Below are 26,524 nucleotides of genomic sequence, written 5' to 3' on the forward strand. Positions count from 1 at the left end.
GTAGTCCTTGATATTTATGAGCACCAGCAAACAGCATATTCTCCTGCATATTAGGAGAACGGCTGAACAGAATGATGGAAGTAATACATTGTTCTGTTCAGCAGTTCTGCCACTAATTTATGCTGCCCCCATTTAAGGCACCATAAACCTAGTGACAGATTCCCTTTAATTAAAAAAAAGAAGAAGTTGTACACATTAACAGCTCCTGCATTATGCTTGGTTGGAAGTTGTGGTGCGGTCATCAGCACTTCTGCCTTACAATGCTGAGGCTCTGCATTTAGATTCTACCTGGTCAGCAGCTACATGTATCAGCAATACTATATGGCAAGTCCACTTTTTGTAACAGTTGTATACTTACAGTAAAATAAAGTTCTAAGCTTGCCACATCTTTTTCATTTTCAGTATCCAGTAGACTCTGCATGCTCCTATAAAATAGTTACAGCTAGAGGTAAATGTTTTTTTACTGATCAGAGCTGATACTGGAAAGCATTCTTTTTTTTTTATATATTTTTTTTAATCTATTTCTATTTTCTGATTGTCATTTTTTTTTTTACACACTATTATGGCTGCCATCTTGCTTGGGCTATTTTATCAGTATCTATCGATATGCTTTACAGCAAGTGTGGAGGAGCCTGAGCACACAGTCACTCTTGGTGAACAGATGAGTGAGAGTGGTCATGGGAATTATGGCCACATGAACAGTCATGCTATTATATGTGAATATACTTAATATACTTAATTAACTTTACTAGTGTTGAATTATTGTTGAATTATACTTATTAGTAGAAATTAGCGAATCACTCATCTAAACTAAGCAAAGCGCTTTGTTTGATCAGATGCGTGTGGCCATGAGCAGTGGCGAGTGACAGAATCTGTCAGAACTTCTCTGCGCGGATTCCTCAGTCTGAACATACCCTTATTACTAGAGATGAGCGAATCGCTCATCTAAACTAAGCGAAGCGCTTCGTTTGATCAGCGATCCGCTCATCTGCTACTCCTCCCAGGATGCCGGAAAAAGCTGGATCCAATTCTTGGAAAGTTCTCACAGTTTCCCAAGATTGGATCCAGCTTTTTCCCAGCACCTGGGGTGGAGCGGCAGGGAGTGGAGCAGCGCTGAAAGCTGGTTGGCTTGATGAGTGGATCGCTGATCAAACGAAGCGCTTCGCTTAGTTTAGATGAGCGATTCGCTCATCTCTACTAATAAGGGTATTCAGACTGAGGAATCCGCGCAGAGAAGTTCTGACAGATTCTGTCACTCGCCACTGCTCATGGCCACACGCATCTACACCCATGCCATAGACTTCATTCAATGGTCAGGCCGATTCCGCCCTCCGTCCAAAGAATGAACCTAATTCCATAGTGTGAACCTACCCTTGTTCTGCTCGAATTCTGCTCAAATTCTACCACAGCTGAATAGGTGAGTAATTGAAGAGGAAAGTTTTCTGCTTGAAATTCCTCAGTGTGCACATACCAGGCAGAACTGCAGTGCTGAATGTATATTGGGGACAGCTCAGTACCCCAGGTCTATTGCAATACATCCTCATGTCTTATTTTAGTTTTGAGTATTGATTGAATTTGTGACATATATTTCATTCAGTGCTTGGTTTCCTCTGTATTTTAATGTATTATGTTGTTTATGTATTTTATGGGATTTTTTTTACGTAATCAATAAAATTATTCATATTTGTATTCATTTTGGGTGGGGGGGGGGGTTCTCACTACCTATACTGGCAGCATGAAGTAGGCATTGTTTAGCTATATAATTAGAGCGGAGCACAATGGTGACATATGTTAAAATAATCTCTTCTGCAGGTAAAGCATATGTTGTGTTTAAAGATACATAGGTAGCCATGACTTACTTTCCTATGGTAGGTTGTAGCTCTTTCAAGTCTTCTAGAGTAATTTTTTTACCCAGAAGTTTCTTAAACAAAGCCAGTGGGAATGGTAGATAAATAACAATCTGGTTGAAAATCGCCAATCCGCACAGTATGCCATAGTGATAATATTTTTTTTTGTCCACTAATGGCTGAAAAATACAAAATAAATAAATTTAATACAGACAGCTTTTCAACAGAAACTTCTTATAGGTTATCAACTCTTCTTGTATGAGATAGTACCAATGTTACCCTATGCCCTTCCCAAATGGTTATTTGGTTATTTGTATTTAAATATAACAAAAATACAAAAAATAGTGTCCCGCGCGCACACAGGTTGTGCGTGCTGAACAGCTTGCTGCATTATCTTAAAGGGAATCTGTCAGCTGCAATTCAGGTTTCAAACTGCTGGCACTGTTACATAGCCAAGGAGACAAATGGTACCTTTGATAAATCTACCTGTGTCTCAAGAACATAAAAAATCCTTTTATTTAGGCCGGACTGGAGATCTGCCCTACCAGGCAGATTCCTAGTGGCCCGTTCTGCTTGATCCTCATTCTGCCCCTGTCAATTGCCATAAAACATTAACAAGACATCCTTGGCTGCCAGCTCAGCCATGCATGCATGCTATTTACTCAGTACCGTGCTGTCTGTACTCTGCTGTGATGTCTGATTCACAGAGGTCACCATATCGCATAACCTTATATAGCAGTGGAGTGAGGCAGTTTGTACTGGGTTGACAAGGGGCCCAGTAAATTGCACCATTCAGCAGTTGAAACAGCCTGGTAACGCTAGGCTCTGTGCCGAGCTCCCTACACTGCAGCAGGTTAGTTAATAGACATATAAAAAATGGGTCCATGGAGCCTCTGTTACGAGTCTCAAAACAAGGGAAAAGCCAGATATCCCTTCTGTGAAGGAAACCCATTAATAAGGGGTGTCTCCCAGTGGGGAGATTACCAAACCACCCGATATGTTGCCTCTAAAGTCCCACTAAGTTGCGAGTATAAGGACACAAGTAGGGAAATACTAGGGTGGCCCCTTTTGTATTGCGACATGACAAGAGAAATACCAAAGCCAGGCATCCATCCACAGACAGCAGTTTTGGGGTGTTTGCCCCTCATCAGCGTGGAGTAGGATTCTGGCTGTGGAGTTTGTTAGTTTAAACATTCCAACAATTTTAGGTGTTTGTGGTGGTGGGGAGTGAGGGGGGCAGGCATGTTGTATGTGGGCTGGTGCGGTTTATGTACCAGGGATGTTTTTTTTTCTTTGGACTGCAGAATATAAGCATTTCATGTTTCGGAAGCACAGATAGATATATGAAAAGTACCATGTATTGAATTATCCTAAAAATCTCACAGTGTAGGTAGTTTGGAACCCAAATTTCAGCTGACAGATTCCTTTCAAATGAAGCTGATTTGCAAACCCAGACATGACCCGTCGACAAGAGTGTCACTGTTTTTGACAAAGTGCATTCACAAAGGTGTGATAATAAATCATGTAGAAAAATAACAATGTTTAAAAAATTTATTGTTTTAGGAAAAAACAAACAAAAAACAAACTTACATGACTTGGAAACCACAATGGCAGTAATGGATCGGAACAGGCAAATAGCCCATAGTCAGGTTGTACCATCTTTTCAGCCACTAAGAGGAAGAACTCTGTCATTGCTGCTCGGGGATCGGTTGTAGTTTCACCATGAAATTCCACCTTGAAGAAAATGTAGGTATGATGGCATTAATTTAATGTATGTGTACATTTTGCACTTTAGTTTTTTTTTGCATTCTGAGGCTGGGTTCACACTACGTATATTTCAGTCAGTATTGTGGTCCTCATATTGCAACCAAAACCAGGAGTGGATTAAAAACACAGAAACGATCTGTACACACTGTTGAAATTGAGTGGATGGCCGCCATATAACGGTAAATAACTGCCATTATTTCAATACAACAGCCGTTGTTTCAGGGTATATTCACACGAACGGACTGGCAGCGAGATTCTCGCTGCGAGTCCGGCAGGTCCTGGCAGTTCCCACACACTATATACTCGCTGCGGTCTGAACGACCGCAGCGAGTATGTAGTTCTGCCGCCCTTAACCCCTTCTGTTCCCGGCCGGCTCCCCCGCTGTAATCATGCTCGCTGCACGGGTCCGGCGTCCTGCTCTCCCGCCCGGCCAATCAGTGTGTTGCCCAGCCGCAGCCACTGATTGGCCGGGCGGGAGAGCAGGACGCCGGACCCGTGCAGCGAGGAGAGGTAATGTATGCTTACAGTGGGGGAGCCGGCCGGGAGCAGAAGGGGTTAAGGGCGGCAGAATTACATACTCACTGTCGTTCAGTGTGTTCAGTTCCCAGTGTGTGGGAACTGCCAGGACCTGCCGGACTCGCAGCGAGAATCTTGCTGCCAGTCCGTTCGTGTGAATATACCCTTAAGATAGCAGCAAATATTTGCCATTAAATGACGTCCATCCACTCAATTACAACATTATGTGATCAGAGCCTTTCTGTGCTTTCAATCCACTCCCAGTTTTGGTTGCTATAAGGACCTGACATGAGGACCAAATACTGCCTGAAATATACTGTGTGTGAACCCAGCCTCATACCCCATAAGGTTGTATGTTCACCTTATATTCCACAAAATGGCACAACCAGAGGGAAAGGGATACTAACCTCTGGATTATTGTGTGCACATAGGCTAGTCTTGTTTCTGAATAGTGTTGAGCAGCAGATTATTGCTCAATGTAATAGAGCCCTTAGTTCAGGGCGTTAAAGTCTATCTGTAATAAACCCACAAACCACGGGTACCTTATTTGGCCTTAATGAATTTATTGCTGGTGCCGGGGTCTGTTTTTCTCCTGGTGCCAACATTCTGGTAAAAAGGGGTTTTTTTTTCAGGCAGTCCAGGGTTGAACAGGCGGGGCTTACAGAATCTGTGCCCCAGGCCTGCAGTGCCTCTCTCTTCTTGATGCCCACCATACAATGCTAAAAATAAGAAGGGCAGGAATAGAGAGGTGCTGCAGCCGTAGGATACGGATGCTCTAGGCCTTATCTCTTTGACCTCGCACCTTTTGTGGAGCCTAGTATGCATTACACCCTGTCTTCTTCCTGTTCGATGTGGATTTGGGTATTCATTTGCATCTGGGTTTTTCCTGTACTTCTATGGTGTTAACCTATTGTGACATAGGGTCACTGATTGACACAGTAAGCCAACATACCAGTATAGACAGTCAGCATATTTGCCTAGATAAAAAGTCACAAAAGCTACTAGAACTATAACAGAATTTATAGGGATAGATTACCGAGGGGGCTACACTTTTGAGGGTGACAGCTCCACTTAGGAATAGTTTTTAGCTTTAGGGTCGATAAGAGGGGCAAGTTTTATTGTTGATGGTCCATTGTTCCTGGCACCAGTTCAATACCCTAAAACTTAATTTTCTATTGTGGCCCCAACCCCACAGACCAATGCATGGGTCCCTCATTGGATAGGATTCCTACCTTCATGTTAACATGCTTATGTTGGCATCTACTGATTGGTTTTCTTTGCTTGCCACTAAACCATTGGCAATGTTGTCCAGGAGTTTGTCATCAGACCTTGGACAACAAAGTGTATCTAAATAAAAATTAAGTTTTAGTCTACTTTTTTTATTGGCTATAACAAATGTCTCCTTGCACATCCTCTTCTGTGTATTTTTATACTAAAGTCAAAAAGTTCTGGCAATTCATTTTATTCTAAGGAAAAGTTGAACATGAACCCATTGTACCAGTAGTTCCTTTTGCAGGTCACAATCTTCCACTATGCTTATCTTGTTGAGCGCATCTTCCAGCAAATGTTGATGTCTGAGTTTGAGATGTAATAAAGGTATTCTGGGATTATCACTGCTGCCCTGCATTCTGTTCATCATAAGCATCTGACCGGCTTCTAGCTGTGCTACCTAGGAATAAGATATAAGGTATAAGGCATATACTATAAGATAAATCTTTATACTTCCCATTTCTCTGGAGAGTGTATGCCAACTATTAGGGCACATTTGGTGGGGCAAATACTGATAGTCATTAGCACTGGGGAGTACAGGGCACATGCCCAAGGTCCCTGGGCAAACAAGGATTTGGAACTGCATCCACATCTTTAGTATGTGCATGCATGCAACCTAATACTGTCAAGGAACAGATGGCCATTGGCTTCCTGCCCCGTCGCTACTCTTGTAGGTCACTTGCCTGTCTTGAGAAATTATAGTCCCTAAAGCAAATTTGGGGTGAGCACATTTACATAATGTTTTTTTTTTTTTCATCCCACAACTGAATAAGAAAAAACTAAAACACTAAAGGGGACCAAAAAGTTGTATTTACCCAAAAATTATGTTAAAGGGAATCTGTCAACACCCGGACCCGACTTAAGGTGCTGACAGCATGTATTAGGCGACAGTACACTAATAAGCAAGTTATCAAGTCAAAGTCAAAGAGGAGTCATGGTATACTGCTCATGCCGCACTCTGGCACGCCTCACCACTCCCTCTTCTGTATGGATATTCTGTGCTGCCCAGTCTCCTGCATGCTTGCACCATCTTCCCTGTCTGCACATGCGTCGTTGATGTCACTGGTCGTGCAACTCCTGCATTCGCTATCATAGTATACATCAGCAGAGCTTGCTAAGACCAGGAACATGGCGCAAGCGTGCAGGAGGCCGGCCAGCACAGAATATTCATCCAGAAAAGGAAGGAGGAGGAAGGTGTGCCAGAGCGCGGCATGAGCTCTATACCCCACTTCTCTTTGACTCTTCATTACAGTTGGAAAATTTATATTGTGCAGCATCACCTCCACGGACAAAACAGCCAAAGGTAACCTGCTCACTAGAGTACTACCACCTACTGAATACTGTCAGCACCTCAGGTAGGGTCCAGGTGTTGACAAATTATCTTTAAAGGAGAAGTCTAGACATTTTTAAAATTTGGCAGCCAGCAGGGACATGAACCAATTTGCCTCTCCCCGTGCCCTTGCCAAGCGGTGGGACCACCTACGGGACCCCCGCCGGAAGGCCTTTTTCCCCAAGTTGTGATGATGTCACAACTCGAGGGAAAAGGCCTGTCCCAGCTGATGGACTGGCCGCTCAGCCAATCAGTGAGTGGAGCGGCATCCCACCCCAGTTACTGACTGGCCGAGTAGGCAGTCCATCAGCCAGGTTGTGACATGTCAGCACCGGAGATCCTGGAGCCCGGCAGGGGTCCCAAGGCCGGTCCTGCCACTCCACCACGGGCACAAGGGGAAGTAAGTTAATACTTGTAATCACATTTCCCCCTGTCCCTGCCAGATGACAATTTTTTTAAATGCCCAGACTTCTCCTTTAAAGCGACTCTGTAACCACAATCTGACCCCCTTAAACCACTTGTACCTTCGTATAGCTGCTTTTAATCCAAGATCTGTCCTGGGGTCCGTTCGGCAGGTGATGCAGTTATTGTCCTAAAAAACAACTTTAAGGGTACAAACCCACTTGACGTATTTGCTGCGTGAATCAGTCTTAAAAATAAGCAGGCAAAACACAGGTTGGCTTTATACAATTGTTCTGCGTTAAAATACGCAATCGCGTATTTTTGAAGCGTGAAGCTTGTTGTTAGCAAAGCATCAGTTGTTAACAACCTGTGCGAAAAACGCATGTAGCTTCACACTTCAAAAATACGCAATTGCGTATTTTAACGCAGAACAATTGCATAAAGCCAACCTGCGTTTTGCCTGCTTATTTTTAAGACTGATTCACGCAGCAAATACGTCAAGTGGGTTTGTACCCTAAGGGTATAAACCCACACACCGTATATGCAGCGTATTTACTGCTGCGATACGCAGAAAACTCGCAGCAGACTCGCAGCGAACTCGCAGCAGATTAGATCTAAATAACTGAACACAGCATCAAATCTGTACCAACAAATCTGCTGCGTATTTGTTGCATATCTGCTGCGTATACGGTGTGTGGGTTTATACCCTAAGGCTGGGTTCACACTACTGATATTTGAGGCTGTATATTTGAGGCTGTATAGCAACCAAAACAAGGAGTGGATTGAAAACACAGAAAGGCTCTGTTCACATAATGTTGTAATTGAGTGGATGGCCGCCATTTAATGGCAAATATGTGCTGTTATTTTAAAACAACGGCTGTTATATTGAAATAATGGCCGTTATTTACTGTTATATGGCGGCCATCCACTCAATTTCACCATTATGTGAACAGAGCCTTTCTGTGTTTTCAATCCACTCCTGGTTTTGGTTGCTATGAGGACCTGACATGAGGACCAAATACAGCCTCAAATATACATAGTGTGAACCCAGCCTATGGGTGCGTTCACACGTACAGGATCATCAGATTTGATGGCGCAGATTTGAAACTGCAGATTCAAAGCAAATCAATTCTGGGCCATCAAATCTGCTGCAGATCCTGTACGTGTGAACGCACCCTCTGAGGCTGCGTTCACACTACGTATATTTCAGTCAGTATATGTATATTTCAGTCAGTATATTTCAGTCAGTATTGCAACCAAAACCAGGAGTGGATTAAAAACACAGAAAGGATCTGTTCACACAATGTTGAAATTGAGTGGTTGGCCGGGCCGCCATTTAATGGCAAATATTTGCTGTTATTTTAGAACAATGGCTGTTATATTGAAATAATGGCAGTTATTTACTGTTAAATGGCGGCCATCCACTCAATTTCAACATTGTGTGAACAGATCCTTTCTGTGTTTTTAATCCACTCCTGATTTTGGTTGCAATACTGACTGAAATATACGTAGTGTGAACATAGCCTTAAACTTAAAGGGGTCAGATTGTGGGTACAGAGTCGCTTTAAGTAAAAGTATACCTTGGGGGAGATTTATCAAACATTGTGTAAAGTGAAACTGGCTTCGTTGCCCCTAGCAACCAGATTCCACCTTTCATTTTCCATAGAGTCTGCAAGGGGGAATCTGATTGGTTGCTAGGGGCAACAGATCCAGTTTCACTTTACACCATGTTTGAAAAATCTCTCCCATTGTCTCCATTTTTGGTGGCATAAAGCTTTACAGTAGCAATCCATAAAATGTCTACCATATTCTTAAAGCGTAACTATAAAATATTTTGACGATTCAGTTTTTTTTAGGCCATGATAAGATTTTTTGCAATATACATTAAAGGGGTAGTGTGGCGCTAAGAAATTATTCACAGAATAACACACATTACAAAGTTATACAACTTTGTAATGTATGTTATGTATGTGAATCGCCCCCTTCCCTGTGTCCCCCCACCCCCGCACGTGTACCCAGAAGTGTTGGTGCATTATACATTACCTGATCCGTGTCATCAGCCGCTGAGCCGCGATTGGCCGAGCACAGTTATCCTCAGCCAATCGCGGCTGAGCATCTGATGACGCGGCAGAGGGCCGAAGATGACGTTGCGGCACAAGATGGCGGACGGGCGCGACACGGATCAGGTAATGTATAATGCACCAACACTTCCGGGTACACGTGCGGGGGTGGGGGGACACAGGAAAGGGGGCGATTCACAGAAATAACATACATTACAAAGTTGTATAACTTTGTAATGTGTGTTATTCTGTGAATAATTTCTAAGCACCGCACTACCCCTTTAATAAGCTAAAATAAACAGTTTTTTAAATACATGAAGCTGAATGTCCTGTCAGCTCGCTGTCTGCTCCTGAGTTATTTCTGCAATCCTGCTGGACACGCCCCTCCCTGGGAATCCGTACAGAGTAGCAGCTAGGTACAGACTCTGACAGGAGCAACAGATAACAGCCCTAACACATACAGAAATACAACCTCCTTCACTCTCCCCCCTCCCCTCACAGAGGTCACTTAGCAGAGCTGATGTGTGTGAGGAGCAGCGCAGGGGAGGAGATGGATGAAGGGACAAGTACCAGGAGGGACATCCCAGCCATGACTCCAATGTACTGCATGATGGAGAGTGGGTGAGTCACTGAGGGGAGGATTACAAGTCCCAGCACAACACAGCTGTAGTCCTTCCATAGTACCTATAACATTCACTATCAGATGTCTGCAGCAGGTGCCCCCACCGCCATGGCTGACAATATCCTACAGTGTTATGAGAGCAGATGACTGTATCTAATCCCACTGTGTGTGATACCATCTGCTGGGGCTCTGTATCTAATCTTACATTGTTATACTTTATGCTGGGGCTCTATCTGATCCCACTGTATGTGATACCATCTGCTGGGGCTCTGTATCTAATCTTACATTGTTATACTTTATGCTGGGGCTCTATCTGATCCCACTGTATGTGATACCATCTGCTGGGGCTCTGTATCTAATCTTACTGTACTGTATGCTGGGGCTCTGTATCTAATCTTACTGTGTGATACTGTATGTTAGGGCTCTATGTGATCCCACTGTGTGTGATACATCTGCTAAGGTGCTGGTCAGAGAATGAAGGGAGCCAGCCAGGGAGATTAGGGGTAGGCCACACCCACTTTCTGTCACCCAGGGAGATTAGGGATAGACCACGCCCACTTTCTGACACCCAGTGAGATTAGGGATAGGCCACGCCCACTTTGCGTCAGCCAGGAGAAAATTTCAAACAACCAAACAACTGGGGTATCTAAGCAAGTGCACACACTATCAACGCAGTTTAGGGCTCTTTTTAAAGGGTAACACGTTGGCTTTTTATTTGAGGAATTTCATTTTTTGGGGCTAATTAAATTATAGTTACGCTTTAATGATTATGGCTTCAAGGTTTGATTGGCCTTGCAATTTATTTCTGTGCCTGTACCAGTGTACATGGCAGATACAGAAAATGGCAGAGTTTGAGGGATGTAGAACTTTGTGTAGTATATAATAATTTACTTTATTCAGTAAAAGAAAAAACTTACGCTCTTCTTCTGTAATGCATCAGTATCTAAATACTGAACCTTGGTTACAAATGTGAAGATAAATGGATAACGGCAAAATATTGCCTGTGATACAGCCTCCTATGAGAAGATGATAGAGATAATAAGCAAAAATTACTGGAAAACATCAGTAAGAATTCTGACTACGACAACAACTTCTAGTACAGTGCATGTCTTCATAACCTTTGTAAGACTATACTGCATAAATCCTGGCCCACACTGACAGCAAATACTATACATAAGGATATCATATGCAATAATGGTCCATTATGTTACATATCCATAGAAGTGGCTCTGTGGACAGTGTAGCCAAATACATGATGATCTTGGCCCATAAGCATATTTTTACTATTTACTATAAGTAACCAGTAAATTTTTACAATTTATGAATTGAATTATATACTTACAGGTTGTTTTTGCCAGATACGCCAGTTGTTAAAGTCCGCAGGGACGATGATAACATGGGAAACTTCAGGCACGCAGAAGTAATTTATTGGTACCTTATAACCAGCTTTCATGTTTGCCTGCGTCACATATATATATATATATATATATATATATATAGAGAGAGAGAGAGAGAGAGAGAGAGAGAGAGAGAGAGAGAAGTTGATTTATCAGTGAGACTTTTCAATTTTTCTACATTCACTTATATTATTGATTTATGCAAAATTTGTTGAAATGTTGGTAACTATTTACTGATGTTTCAAAGACATGTCAGTGCCTTTCCCCTTGTGAGATCCTGGAAAAGTCTGTACATGAGGTTACTTCTGGGGAAGCTTCCAAAACTAAAGGCGCTTCCCCCTCATCCCCTGCTCACTGCCTGGGCTCTTACATGCACAGACAGTGAGTGTTGCCTCACATGCAGCATCGGCTGTGTTCACACAATGTACGAGCAACGGCCGTTGTTTGGCATTTAAAAACAACGGCTGATGTAGTGAGTGTCAGACAAAGGCTGTTGTTGCACTAAAGGTTGTTCTGATTTCACCGCACAGGGCCGGAAATAACTGACATGAAATAATTGACATTTATACCGCCGTTCAAAACAACGGCCGTTGTTCAATACATTGTGTGAACAACGACTGTTGTTTGCATCGACTTCAATGCAACACATTTGCCTATGACAAGAACAGCTGTTGTTTTAATTGCAAACAATGGCTGTTCTTGTCATAAAAAAAAACCTTGTGTGAACATAGGCTAGTACTAAATGATTATCGGCCTGAACGGTTGGTAATTGGTCAAATAAGGCCGATAATCGTTTAGTGTAATAGGACCTTAAGGCAGTTGGTGATAAAGCTCTGCATGAACAATAGGAACAGAGAGAGAGGAATAAAAGAGCCAAGTTAGATAGAGATGCAGAGGACTACTCAACTGGAAAAATCTGGCAAAAAATGTGACAGGCACAGGAGTAGCAGCAACAGACCGCCACTATACTCTATGGGCTGCCCGAACGATCTAGCAATCACCTGGGCAGCCCTCCTGCAGTTCCCCGTGACCCCTTCCGCACTCACTCGCTCACTGCCGCCGCGTGTAATAGTGGTGGCAGCAAGCGGGGAACGAGGAGCAAACGAGCGCTGATAGGCCCGTGGAATTGGGGCTTCAGTCTGAATTTGTAATCTACTTACCTGATCCTATAGGCTACGTTACATAGAGGAAATCTCCCTGCTTGTTGGGAGACACAAAGCAAGCAGGAGATTTCAATAGAATAATATGCAATGATTTTAATTTTAGAATTAAATGACAATGTTGGGATGACACCACACATATTTATATAATAATAAGTAGTCCTCTCCATAATGTGCGTGAGCTCAGTAGTCCTGGATATTTATGAGAGGCAGAAAACTCTGCCCACCAGCTGCTGATTGGCAGTTATCTATCCATGCTGAGTATAGGCAGTCACCTGTCAATCAGCAGCTAGAGGGTGGGGGGAGGGGTGTGGCGAGAATCCTATTCTCCTGCATATTAGGAGAACGGCTGAACAAAATTATGTAAACCTAGCATAAACCTAGTGACATATTCCCTTTAAAGGGAGGTAGCATAGGGTGGAGTAATAACATGCAGATACAATAGGCATTGTAGTGGTGACGCAGGTGGGCAAAGTTTACAGTTGTCAACTGAGATGGGGGTATACCAGGAGGAGGAGGGTTTTTTTTATTTTTTATGCCTATCTGTTACCATAGAGCGAAACCATTACATGCAGTCTTTATAGCACACTCACCTTATAAAGCTTTTTTAGTACTTCCAGTGTATGTTTAGTAGAATCCTCCTTATTGTACACGGACAATATCAAGGCTATTTTAAACACTTGGATTTGTTTCATCAGAGAAAGTTGAGGCAAAGATGACCATAAAGTCTCTGATAAATAACAAAAGAGAATTCATCAGTAATTAAAGGAAGATAATGGTGTCTTTATATGTGCACTAGAGAGGGCGCAAGTCGGATCACTCTGACTTTGATTACCAGTGGCTGAATAAGATAGATGCAGCCCTAGGGAGTCCTGGAAAACATGGATACAACCATCGGCCTATGGATATGATTGTATCCATGTTTTCCAGGACTCCCTGTGCTCCCTTACATTGTAATGTCGGGCTGTGAAATACGGCCCTTACAGAGTGCAGAATCAGTGGACAGGGAGCTGTTTACATGAGCCTTCTGGGAAGAGAAGGGGAGGATGGGGAGACAGAGAACAGCTCACACACAGTTTTCTGTGTCTTTAGCACAAGTCAGCATTTTTTTTCAGGAGACTGAAAAGATAATGACAAGTATGGAACAAATTGTTAGTCTCCAGAAGGAGGGGGGGTGGGGGTTGATTTAGTATGTATTTTACCTGACCAGAATACTACTTTAATGCAAAACTGTGTTTACAGAATAAAAGAAAAAGTCCAAGAAAACAATTGGTCTTTATTAAACTAAGTCATAACCCATCACTCAAAAGGTATAAACTGCCAACAGCAACCAATCCCAGCTTAGCATTCCTCTCCGGTAAAATGAAAGCTGAGCTGTGATTGGTTGCTATTGGCAGTTTACACCAGTGTCTATTTTGGACCCTTTGATAAATCTGGGCCTATGTCTACATTTGGAACCAATTTTGTGTCTTTTGTTTCTATGAAGAGCTAAGTGTCCCCACGGTTACAGACTACAAACGATCCTGTGTAGTCTGATTCCGTATTCATATTGTGTTCTACCATTTTGGCAAGTGAATATTTTTTTCACTTTCTGGTCGTCCCTTCTGTGATCCCGGTGGCGCGGTCCATTTTTCAAAATGCTGCCCAGTTCCTTGCACTTGGTTTCTTCATGTGCGTCATCCCGCTCTATGCGCTAGAGGCGGGACTGACTCCCCTAGTGTAATGATATCCCCTCCCCTTGGTCACCGAAAGGGGGAAGTATATCATAACACTGGAGGCGGTACACATGAAAAAAAATGTCAACAAACGTGGGTACTGAGCGGCGTTTGAAAAATGGACCATGTCACCGGGATCACCGAAACGTTGCCAGCCAGGTAGTAAAAAAAAAATACATTTTGCAATGGTACATTCACTTTAACATACATTTTGTAGGTTGCTAAAAAAAAGTTGGGTACTGATGAAAGAGACTGACCAGAGACTTAACAGAACTTCTTTAAAATTTGAAAAGTCATAGCTCTTCATAGGTGCGGTAGACACAAAACACTTTTTACTGAACACTATTTGCTAAATTATTTGACTTTTGATGCAGCAAAATAACTGCATTATTTAAAAGTAATGTTTTAACAGGACCCAAAGCTCCACCTTGGTCATCGGTTGACTGCCATAGGTCTGGCTGTATGAATGGTCCCAAATAAATGGATGATAAAGTAATACAAGGATGAGTCTGCCATAGCTGCTCTTCCACTCTGGTCTATATTGAGGAATCCTGAGACAAGACTTCCCCCTCTTTGATATCCATACACCCCAAATGGGTTATCATGAAGCTCAACTATACAACACATAATACTCTAGGTCAGTGACATTGCTTGACTGTTTTTACATGTAAAAGAACATACCCAACATTTTTAGAGCATTCGAGTTTAGATTGTAGATTTCCTCTACCAAAGCGGCCGCTAATGGCAAGCAGATATTGGCATCCTGCATTATAGGGAATTCTGGGATTAAAAGGAAAACTGACAGAGCTTCAAAAAGGTTTGGAAGACTCTCAGTCGCTGGGATCAACTCATTTTTTAAACTGGAGCATATCTGAAAAAAACAATACAGAACAGTATTAGACTTTGTAAAAAATTGGGGGGAGATCTATCAAGCAGTCCTATAGTAGGAGCTTCCTTTGTTGCCTTTTTAATATTAAAGGGGTCCTTCGGACAAGTAACTTTTTTTTTACATATGCCCAGAGATGGTTTTTTTTTTAAATAATAAAGCATGTGGTTTGCTTCACTCTTAAGTACATGTAAAGACTCATATACAGACAGGAAATGACTGGAATATAAACACTAGTTGGCCATAGAAGTAAATAGGGTCCATGCAGGTATACATCAGCACCCAATTTTGCCAAGTTGCCAATGAATATGGGAACTGACAAAATTCTGTAAACTGTATATCTATCTCCAAATTTTTTATGTAAAACATTTTTGTGTTTTTTTTTTTTTTTCCTAATTGGTGGTTATAGATTTATTTTGCTATTAAAACTGGTGTTTTTCTTCTTTTTACTTTCACCTCATTATTATTATTATTATTATTATTATTATTATTATTATTTTGTCCCTTGCACCTAAAGTAGGAAGGGAATGCCATCTTGGTTAGGGACACCCTATTAAGGGGGTCTCCCCAAAAGGTAGGGAAAGTTTATATACCATCTAGAAATGGCTTTCACTGTCCACATGAAGCTGAAAAATCCATGGGGGTCCTTTAAAATGGCTGGCATACAAGTATGGTGGTCTAACATAAAGCCCTACTCCCACACAGGAACACAGGATTTACTGAAAGGTGCATACCTCTCAGTAAATCTGATGAATCTGTTCATCTATCGCAGATCTTTACAGCAGCTCTGAAGTGTATATCAGGATAAATTGGACGCACCTTTTCATGCCTCCTTCCCGCCCATCAACAGGACGCACAGTTTGCACATAAAATCTGCACTTTTTCCTGGTGTACACGCTTGATAAATTTCCTTCATTTTTTTTTCATAAAAGATTTTACCTGTTAGGCTATGTTCACACAATGTATCTTTTCATTTAATTTTGGCTATTGTTGCAGATTGCAACACCGGCCGTTATTAAATGAAAAAATACATTGCAATACATTTCAATGGAATCCCAGCCGGAGTGTATACACTCTGTATACTCTCCGGCCGGGATTTCTCGCGGCCGCGCAAAAAAACTGTCATGTCAGTTTTGTGCGGCCACACAAGACTGACAGAGCAGACAATGTAAAGTGCAGCTGCAACCACACCTTAAATTGTTGGCTGTGGTAAACTGGAATGTAGGTACACCCGCATGTGCCCGCATTCCAAGTAAAAAGAAATGATGTTCATCCAGTCAGTACTGTAGTACCGGCCAGGATGAACTTCACTGACAGCGGACATTCTGTGACACGGCCCGGTCACAGAACGGCCGCTGTCATGCATAGTGTGAACCCGGCTTAATAATGCATATTTAGAATGAAGTCAGTATGTAATGAGCCATGACATGGGTTTTGTTTAGTCTCGATGAAAGAAATAAATTAAATCTGAGTAAATCACTTACAATATCAACAATCCACTTGTGTTCACAGAGTTTTTTAAATAGTTCATTTGCAAGAAGAAGATCCACTATTAGAGATGTGTCAGATGAAGCGGTGCTATAGGGGGGTTAACAGAGAAGAAAAAATCAGCAATAGCAGATAGGTCTATCCATGCGTCTATTGCTGTCAGGCCTTATATAAACTGGAATCTGCTAGATATACTTTGATTTACATGTTTTTTGTTTTTCTTCTTAATGTATATTAGCAAGAATTGAAGGACAGATGGGATAGGTTTAGTATACACAGGGTGATTGAAATCTTTATCAGAAAAGCAAATCCAAAATATTTTAATCAAAACTCTTAGCCATGTTGCCTCATTTCTTTTAAAGGGGTTATCCAGAGAAAATCTTTCAAGTTAACTGGTTTCAGAAAGTTATATAGATTTGTAATTTACTTCTATTTAAAAATCTCAAGTTTTACAATACTTATCAGCTGCTGTATGTCCTGCAGGAAGTGTTGTTTTTGTTTCAGCCTGACACAGTGCTCTCTGCTGCCACCTCTGTCCATGTGAGGAAGTGTCCAGAGCAGCAGCAAATCCCCATAGAAAATCTTTCCTGCTCTGGACAGTTCCTGACAAGGACAGAGATGGCAGCAGAGAGCACTATGTCAGACTGGAAAGGTAACAGCATTTCCTGCAAGACATACTGCAGCTGATAAGTGTAGGAAGAGTTAAGATTTTTAAATAGAAGTAAATTACCAATCTATATAACTTTCTGAACCCAGTTGATTTGAAAGAAAAAGATTTTCGCTGGACAACCCCTTTTAGTTTTGGTTGCAGTGAAGGAATAAAAAAATCCATGGAAAAATGAACATAAATGGTTATTATATATATATATATATATATATATATATATATATATATATATATATATATAACACAACACAATCACTGAACTCAGGGAGAACAGTGAAAAATTCCAATGGAGTACTCATTTACGAGTCTCCATTGATTGTCCCATACAAAATCTGAATATGCAAAAAAGGGGTCCCTGGAGCCTCAGTTACGAGTCTCAAAACACGGGAATAGCCAGATATCCCTCCCTCCAGAGAAGGAAGCCCATTGCCAAGGGGTGCCTCCTAGTGGGGAGAGCACCAAACCACCCTGATACGTAGTCCATCAGGTCCTCACTCTGTTGCGAGCTTTGGGACCTAAATAGGGAAACACCAGGGTGGCCCCTGTGAGTCAAAGTCTAACTCTGTGGCGAGTATAACGACATAAGACAAGGGTTATCAAGGCTAGGCATCCATCCACAGACTGCAGTTTCGGGGTATTTGCCCCTCGTCAGTGTGGAGCAGGATTCTGGCTACTGGGGCAATGTTAAATAGACCAACAAAACACAACAATCACTGAACTCAGGGAGAACAGTGAAAAATTCCAATGGAGTACTCATTTACGAGTCTCCATTGATTGTCCCATACAAAATCTGAATATGCAAAAAAGGGGTCCGTGGAGCCTCAGTTATGAGTCTCAAAACACGGGAATAGCCAGATATCCCTCCCTCCAGAGAAGGAAGCCCATTGCCCAGGGGTGCCTCCTAGTGGGGAGAGCACCAAACCACCCTGATACATAGTCCCTCAGGTCCTCTCACTCTGTTGCAAGCTTTGGGACCTAAATAGGGAAACACCAGGGTGGCCCCTGTGAGTCAAGCCTAGCCTTGGTAACCCTTGTCTTATGTCGTTATACTCGCCACAGAGTTAGACTTTGACTCACAGGGGCCACCCTGGTGTTTCCCTATTTAGGTCCCAAAGCTCGCAACAGAGTGAGGACCTGAGGGACTACGTATCAGGGTGGTTTGGTGCTCTCCCCACAAGGAGGCACCCCTTGGCAATGGGCTTCCTTCTCTGGAGGGAGGGATATCTGGCTATTCCCGTGTTTTGAGACTCGTAACTGAGGCTCCATGGACCCCTTTTTTGCATATATATATATATATATATATATATATATATATATATATATATAATAGTATTATCAGAACAGAAAGAGAATATGCAAATTTAGGAAATGTATATGCCTTTTGTCATATACCGAACTACTTTACCATTGTTACATAGAAATGACAGCAAAGAAGAAAAATGTTTTCCCATACCGGATTCTTAAAAAACTTGCAGTCAGGCAAGCAGGTGATGAAAAAATGTTCATTATTTCCCTGCAAAACAGAAAAGCAGTCATTCTCTAAGCACAGTCTTTCTTTATGCCAATTCAGAAATCTATAGCCATAGGCTGTCTCCATGTTTTTCAGGCAGTCCCCGGGCTGCATCCACCTTCTCCAGGCAGTGGGATTCAAATGCTGATCGTTTGGGTTCATGCAAACCCCCCAACTTTCAGCAAGTTTGTTCATCTCTAGTTAGTATAATGCAATTCTCTACTACAGGGGCGGATTAACTTTATTATAGGCCCTGAGCTGTTCACCAGGCCTGGGCCCCTCAACCCACTGTAACTATGGCAACACTAGTGTGGTGTTCATAGTACAGGATGGATAATATCATGATGCCCTAATTTGTGCAAAATTGCAGTAAAAAAGCAGCGATTTTTTGCAAATCATGGCAGAAATGTAGCAAGGAGACAGTACACAACTAAAAGTAAACTAAAAGTCCTTTTGGGTGGCCATGGGCCCCTCAGGAGCTCAGGGCCTCGGGCTACCACTCGAAAAGGACCTATTGTAATCTGCTACTGCTCTACTGCCATGTTTATTTAAAGCAGGTACATCACTTTAAGATCTTTACACTAATAGACTGGCGCCGGCACAGGGATGCCAATGCCGCGGGACTATTCCAGGTCATCGGCCCTGCCTGAAGCTGGGAACGGGCGGGTCAAAAAAGGACCATGGCACCAGCATCGTGGCGCCAGTCTATTAATGTAAAGATCTTAAAGCGATGTACCTGCTGGTAAATTCGCTTTAAGGAAACCAATTATGCTGATATGGTTAACAGCTGCACAGCAAAGATCTACTGTGCAGCTCCCCGAGGCTACCAGGTGCATCTGCAGCGGTAGCTTTACATTAGGGAAAAAGTGGTTTTATTCCAGCCACAAGGCCGGGAGAGGGGCGGCAGACCACTAATGGGTCTCTCTGCCTGTCAATCATCCCTGCACTGCGCGCTGACAGGCAGAGAGCCTCAACTAGGCCTGGGCGGCTCCCTGCCAAGATGACTAGTTGCCACCCTCATGCGCCAGAATAAAACTTATTTTTCCCCCATGTAAAGCTACCGTGCTGATTGGTTCCCTTACAAGAATGTTCCAACTAAAATTAAGCAAGACAAAATCTTGATAACATAACAGCCATATTTCATAGTCATTTATTTCCTCCCAGGCAGGTGTAGATTTTTGCGCCAGGCAGAAATAGATGATACTTTGTAATTTGTAGCATGAAAAGGGCTGATAAAATAATTTCCAATAAAAAAAAAAAACCTTTTTGCATCCTGGCGCTTTGGTTTTCCAGGTTTTGTGTCTATCCAGCTCTTTACCAAAGCGTTGTCTAGTCGGTAAATCTTTTGCAGGTTATCAGTCATTAGAGTAATAGTGTGGGTCTACAAGACAACATAGAAGCATTAGTTAAAAATTGTAAAAAAAAAAAAAAAAAAAAAAAAAAAAAAAAGGAATAATATTCTTCCTGCAAAAATGACCATAAATGTCAGATAGATGTGAGTCCACTGCATATATGGGAAAGACTATAAAATATACGCTTGACAAAGGAGGAGGTCCATCCTGAAACGTTGCGGGACGATGCACCGCATGGCTACTACTCTCGTCAGCTATTACAAAAAGCGATTATCATCTGTATTTAGCCAATTATTGGCCATTACGGCCGATAATCACCTTGTGTAATGAAAGGCAACAATCAGCTGACATGAACGATGTTGGTTGATCATTGTCTTTCATTGCCTTTCAACATTTTAAAAAGACAAACGAGTTGGAGAGCAGCCATCGCTCCCTGTAATAGGAGCACTGGCTATCTCTCTGTACAATTTAAAGATCGTATGGGGAGCCCATGCAGCTTACCCGGGCCCCCCACCTCCACCGGACTTACCCGCTCGCTGTTGGTGTGTAATAGCGCCGGCAGCAAGCGGGGAACGTGTAATAGGGGCTTAAGTGCATTACGGCTTATGGATGGCGGCTCCTGAGCTTCTATGTGGAATGCTGGATAATCGCCCCGGAACTTACAGGTGTGCATTCAGAAAGTATAGAAAGAAATAATCTGTATACTTTGTGAAAAAAACTTTTAATATAATTAGAACAAAAGAATTTCTGTCTGGATTCATTGCCTTTTATTTGAGACTATACGGGGAATAGTGATCCCATGGAGGACACTTTACCTGAGTGGTGGTTGTCTAATAAAGCCAAAGCCAGGGACAGACTATAAACAGGGAACAGGTCATACAGAAAAGACTGAGGGAGGCATTTATTAAGTCCGGCGTTTTTTACGCTGGACGTAAAAATGCCCCCGCAGCTCCGGCGCTACGGAGATTTATGTAGAGGCGGACTGCCTCTACATAAATCCCGTGCGCGCCGTTGCGCACCGCCGAAAACCTACGCCAGCTGAGGACTGGAGTAGGTTTTCGGCGTACATTTTGGCGGAACGGATGATATATGGCGCGGACTCTGAGTCCGCTCCCTCCGTTCCGCCCACTCTCCGCCCCTTTTCCGCCCCCTGGCGTACTGGGCGGAAAGTGCCGATTTGCGAATATTTTATTCGCAAATCCGCCATTTTTGCTTAAAAAAAGACGCAAATCGGCACTTTCCGCCGAAAACCATCCATTCGCCGGATGATACATGTGGCCCTGAGATTTCTCCTCTATTCAAATCAGTTCCTGGCTTTGGCTTAAAAAATCTTTCAGATAATCTGTCTGTGTAAACACACCATAAGCCACAAATTGGTCATTTCAAAAATAAAAAGTAAATGAACTATACTGAACTATAATTTTTCTAGCCCATGAAAAAAGTCTTCTATACACTATTGTGCTATGCCTCATCAAACCTGCGGTTGTAGAGTGGAGGTTGTAAAGCTGACGTTATTTCCAGCAAAGATTTGCTTTAGATGAATGTCTTTGAGGTCTGAAAAAACAAAGTGCACATTAGCAAACCTTTAAAAATTTTCTTTTACTGATTAGAGTCAGGAAAAGGGAGGGGAGAGAAGAAGGAATTAAAACTTTACCTTTTGAAGTGAATAAGCTGCGAGGGTCAGATGGCAGGGGCACTTCTGATGGCTGCTCATCTAGTTTCCTTTGCAGTCCATAACCCAATGATACAATTTGATTAGAGGTGAAAAGATAAAGAAGTGTGTGATAGCTGGAAACAGAAAACAATACTGCTGAGAATTATGGGAAAGAGGCAACATTTTAAGTTTAAGATCTAAAGGGGTTGTCCAGCGAAAATCCTTTTGTTTCAGATCAACTGATATCAGAAAGTTATATAGATTTGTAATTTACTTCTATTAAAAAATCTAAAGTCTTCCCATACTTATTAGCTGCTGTATGTCCTGCAGGAATTGTTGTTTTATTTTCAGTCTGACACAGTGCTCTCTGCTGACATCTCTGGCCGAGACAGTCTCGGTTTTCTATGAATTCCCATAGAAAACCTCTCCTGCTCTTGACAGTTCCTGTCTCGGCCAGAGATGTCAGCAGAAAGTACTATGTCAGACTGAAAAAAAAACATTTCCTGCAGGACATACAGCAGCTAATAGGTATGGGAAGACTTGAGAATTTTTAATAGAAGTAAATTACAAATCTATATAACTTTCTGACACCAGTTGATTTGAAAGAAATATATTTTTTCTGGACAACCCCTTTAATGTCCTATCCTATGGTTTGCACTCAAAAACTGATGTGGAATGCACCTACATTACACAGTAAAGCACACTGTAGATGCTTTCAAAAAAATAAATGGTCTATAGTTTTATTATTATTATGTGGACAGTTCCTTACTATTCAATACACTATTTTTCTTGGATTCCTGCACTAGGCTGTGGATTGGCTATTATTAGTTTGAAGCCACCAAAATTGGAGTGTGTGTGTTTTTTTTTTAACTCAAAACTGCTGCAGCCAGATGTTATCTGAAAGTCTATAGGGAAATATGAAAAGCTTGATTTTTTCTGTTTGGTGTTTTTTCAGGGCATTTTGGCATTTTACTGCGCCTTGGCAGTTTTGCAAAATTGCAGCATGGTAGAGAAAAAAATCCACGTCTATATTCATTTAGGTGTTTTTTTCTAAATTAATTGTTCAATAGAAATCATGGTACACATGATGAAAGAATCAAATTACTTGTAATGAAAAAAAAAGGCAGGGGATAAAATAAAACCGGCTATTCTATTTTACACTAAAATTAGAAAATGCCAGGAAAAAAGCAGGAAAAATTGCCGTCTGTTATTTGTGCATTTTGGTGGCATTTTTTTTTAGCCCCAAAACACTATGCAGAATTGGTATCTGGCAGAAGCCTAAGCGATTTTTAACAATTAATGACTAACGATAAACGATTGCAAACAAAATTGTTTATCGTTAACCTGAAATTGTTCACCATATTACACAGAATGATGGTCGTTAGATACGATGATCGTTATTATGATTGGTATTGCGATTGTTACTATGATCGTTTACTCCTTCTGATCTCAGGAAAACAATAAACAATGTGCAATTACACTGAACGATTAGTGGAAAAATACGGAACTTGAGCGAATGAATGTGGAAATACAAAGAACGAGTAACAATAACTTTAGTTTTAGATCTAAACGATCAACGACATACGAACGATTTCTCGATCGATGCCTGCAATTCCACAGAACGGTTATCGTTTAAATTCGAACGATATAACGATTTTCCGCACAATAATTGTCCCGTGTAATAGGGCCCTAAGGCTATGTTCCCACAACATCTTTTTTTTTAGTCACTTTACAGACGTCTTTTTAGACTGCCATCATTTTGCAACAGAAATGCGGCTGCATTAGGAAAATCACTGCCGTAATTTGTATAATATAGCAGTATTTATGTTTCAAAATGAAGGCCATCCAAAAAAGTGGCCATGAAACGGCCAATAAAAACATAGCCATAAGGTAGCTTTCTTATTTCCATTGGGCTGGGTTCAAAACCTGTCTCTGAGGACACATTAACGTGGTGACATGGTACACTGTTTGATCAAATGGACCTGCAGGTTGCTGTTGAACTTTTTGTTTTATGTCACCAGGCATGTCAGAAGTTTTTGATTGCAGTGGGTCTCAATGCTGCAACACGCTATGATCCGAAGATATAGCTGGGGAGTACGGAAGCAGCATAATCCACTCCCTAGCCTTTTACTTATTACGACAATGGAGACTAATGGTGGTTTTACACGGGACGATTTTCGTTTGAATTTGCACAATACGATTGAATTCGAACGATAATCGTACGTGTAAACACAGCAAATGATCAAGCGACTAGCGAGAAATCGTTCATTTTGATCTTTTAACATGTACTCGAATCGTTGTTGGTAGTTCGCTAGAAATTCGCAGAACGCTTTGTGTAAACAATCTTTCACCGTTTCACCCTATGTGTGAGATGGGCTTAAGCGATCTTAAAACGATCGCAATAACAATTTTTCCAAGCGATATATTGTTCCGTCTAAACGCTGATCGTTATAAAAAACACATTGTTACTTCGAACTTGTTAATCGTTCAATTGGGCGAATTATTATGGTGCGTTTACACAAGCAGATTTATCAGACAGATTCTGGAAGCCAAAGCCAGGAATGGATTTGAAAATAGGAGAAATCTCAGTCTTTCCTTTATGACCCGTTCCCTGTTTATAGTCTGTTCCTGGCTTTGGCTTCAAAAATCTGTCAGATAAAGCTGCCTGTGTAAATGCACGATTAGTCTACGCAATCAACAACTTCTGACATACTTGACATACCTTTAAGAGCAAGGAACCAATATATTGACCAGAAGACCTCCAATATCTGTCTACCTACTGGTCAGAGAGCTTTAGTAGTGTCTACACCCGCACAGAGCTTTTATTCTTGTTATCAGAAGTAATTCGCCTGATAATTTGTCAAAAGTTCCTTCCAAAGATTTCCCCATATTGATGCACATGTTTACAATTATTTACAAAGTTGTAACTTTAATTTTACTATACGTCTAGTTAGCCAACCTGGGGCAATGCACAATTTATTGCTTACCTTCCACATGCTATCTGGGAAACCTGCCCCTCATATTCTTCTATCTTCTGAGGCACAGAGGTGTGAGCGACAGAGCTTTTCCCCAGCTGTCCTTGTGTGCCATCTCCAAAAATATAGACAGTGCCCTCCTAGTAAAAGTAACGCAAGTTCAAAAAGTCATGAAGTTGAAATTGTAAACCCTGGTCATTCAGTCATCCTCTCTATGTTGCCCTTCCTCATCTTGTTCCCGCTGTGGTCTACGCGCTAAATGGAGCCAAGTCGGCCCTCCTTGGCTCTGTTGAGTTTTATTCTACCTACTGTTTAATTCTGTTTTAGGCCTTATCAGGGCTGTATTAACAGCTGCTGCTGCCCTAGGCACTAAACCTAAAGACACCCCATCTTCACGCACCTATTGGCGAAACCAGACCTGACCAATACCACCATACCCCACACCCCCCTGAAAAAGACACCAGATTTACTGGCAAGTTTGAACGGGAGGGGGGAAACTAAAAAAATAAAAACAAAAAAATTATTTTTTTCTTTCCCCCTGCTCCCTGGTGCTGCCCCCCTGCAAGGTGCTGCCCTAGGCACCGGACCACGGGTGCCTAGTGGTAAATACGGCCCTGGGCCTTATTGCTTATGAATACCTGTAGAATGACTTGACATACTCATCGCACATGGCTTCTTGCCATCGTTTACTATGGACATTGGACTTAAAGTGTACCTGTTGTTATATCCTTCAAATCCTAAATCAACAGTAGATGTGAAGAACTAAAAAGTAACCTAAATCAACAGTAGATGTGAAAAACTAAAAGTAACCTAAAACAACAGTAGATAGAAAAACGAAATACTTATAGTCTTTTACAAGAGTCTAAACACACGAAGTCCAGTCTCAGGTCATCTGCTCTCACAGAGAAGGTAGTCATGGGACTGACAGACACATTGAGCTCTCTGTACACGCCGGGTCTTCATGTGTTTAGTCACTTTTTTTTTTAACCAGCACAAGACTAAAAAAATTGCCTTCTGGAGACTGGGCCTGGATTTCTGGTAAGTACAGCTTTGTTTTACAGCATGATAACTAAAAATAATAAAATAATGAATGTATATTGCAAACTTCTTTATATCACTGTTGATTTAGATTTTGAAAGTTATAACGACTGTGACACTTTAAGTGAGGTTTTTTTTATATTACTATGTGTACTTTCATGTCAACCTTCCTTTGTTTGAGGAAGGTTCTCATTAAACACAGTGAATGCAGCTTTAGGAAGAGCTTGTTCAGCATCCCAGAGGTCAGGACCTTATTCTTCTAATTTTTAAAATCTGTCTGATTGAAGGGATTAGGACCAGCCCACAACATTGGGATTGACTTGGCTGGAAAAAATTGGTTTTCTGAAATCAGCTAAATTGATACAACCAAAATCCTACTTTTATGTTGCTTTAAAAGGTTACGCCGAGGGATTTTTTTATTTTAATTTTTTTGCTAATACATTGCTTTAAAGGACAACTCCAGCAGGACCTAAAAAAAAACCAGACACATACACACTTCCTACGGTGGGTAATGGGCCACACAGCTTATTTACATACATTACAAAAAAGTTATATAACTTTGTAATGTGTGTTAAATAAGCTAAAAGGAAAATCTCCGGAGTTGTCCTTTAATAAAGTTATATTACTTTATATCTATTCAGTCTCCTTCTCCCAGTTCTGAGCTGCTGCTTTCTGCTGAAAACACAAAAAACTGTGTGTGAGCTTTTCTTTCTGTCTCCCCTCCTCCCTTTCCCTTCTGAGATGGCTGATGTAAACAAGTCCCTGACTGGCTTTATCTGCAACACTGTAGCTTCTTTGTAATGCATTCATCAGCAGCTTGACCTCAGATTAACACTCCCAGCATTACAAAGAAGCTACAATGTTGCAGA

General features: G+C 41.7%; 1 protein-coding gene across 2 annotated transcripts in view; it reads right to left on the bottom strand.

The window, feature by feature from the left end:
* LOC138797711 (probable E3 ubiquitin-protein ligase HERC6) overlaps positions 1-26,524 on the bottom strand; it is a 42,538-nt gene that overhangs the window by 6,401 nt on the left and 9,613 nt on the right. For both annotated transcript variants that reach the window (XM_069978259.1, XM_069978258.1), the window contains exons 6-19: positions 24,630-24,757; positions 21,643-21,776; positions 21,466-21,542; positions 19,899-20,017; positions 18,580-18,639; positions 16,456-16,549; positions 14,767-14,956; positions 12,964-13,100; positions 11,156-11,272; positions 10,731-10,829; positions 5,629-5,799; positions 3,438-3,581; positions 1,860-2,026; positions 359-425 (exon numbers count right to left, since the gene is read on the bottom strand). In XM_069978259.1, coding sequence (XP_069834360.1) covers positions 359-425; positions 1,860-2,026; positions 3,438-3,581; positions 5,629-5,799; positions 10,731-10,829; positions 11,156-11,272; positions 12,964-13,100; positions 14,767-14,956; positions 16,456-16,549; positions 18,580-18,639; positions 19,899-20,017; positions 21,466-21,542; positions 21,643-21,776; positions 24,630-24,757 — 1,704 coding nt within the window. The remainder of the gene's footprint in view (positions 1-358; positions 426-1,859; positions 2,027-3,437; positions 3,582-5,628; positions 5,800-10,730; positions 10,830-11,155; positions 11,273-12,963; positions 13,101-14,766; positions 14,957-16,455; positions 16,550-18,579; positions 18,640-19,898; positions 20,018-21,465; positions 21,543-21,642; positions 21,777-24,629; positions 24,758-26,524) is intronic.

Source organism: Dendropsophus ebraccatus, chromosome 7, assembly GCF_027789765.1.
Source record: "Dendropsophus ebraccatus isolate aDenEbr1 chromosome 7, aDenEbr1.pat, whole genome shotgun sequence".
Taxonomy (NCBI): domain Eukaryota; kingdom Metazoa; phylum Chordata; class Amphibia; order Anura; family Hylidae; genus Dendropsophus; species Dendropsophus ebraccatus.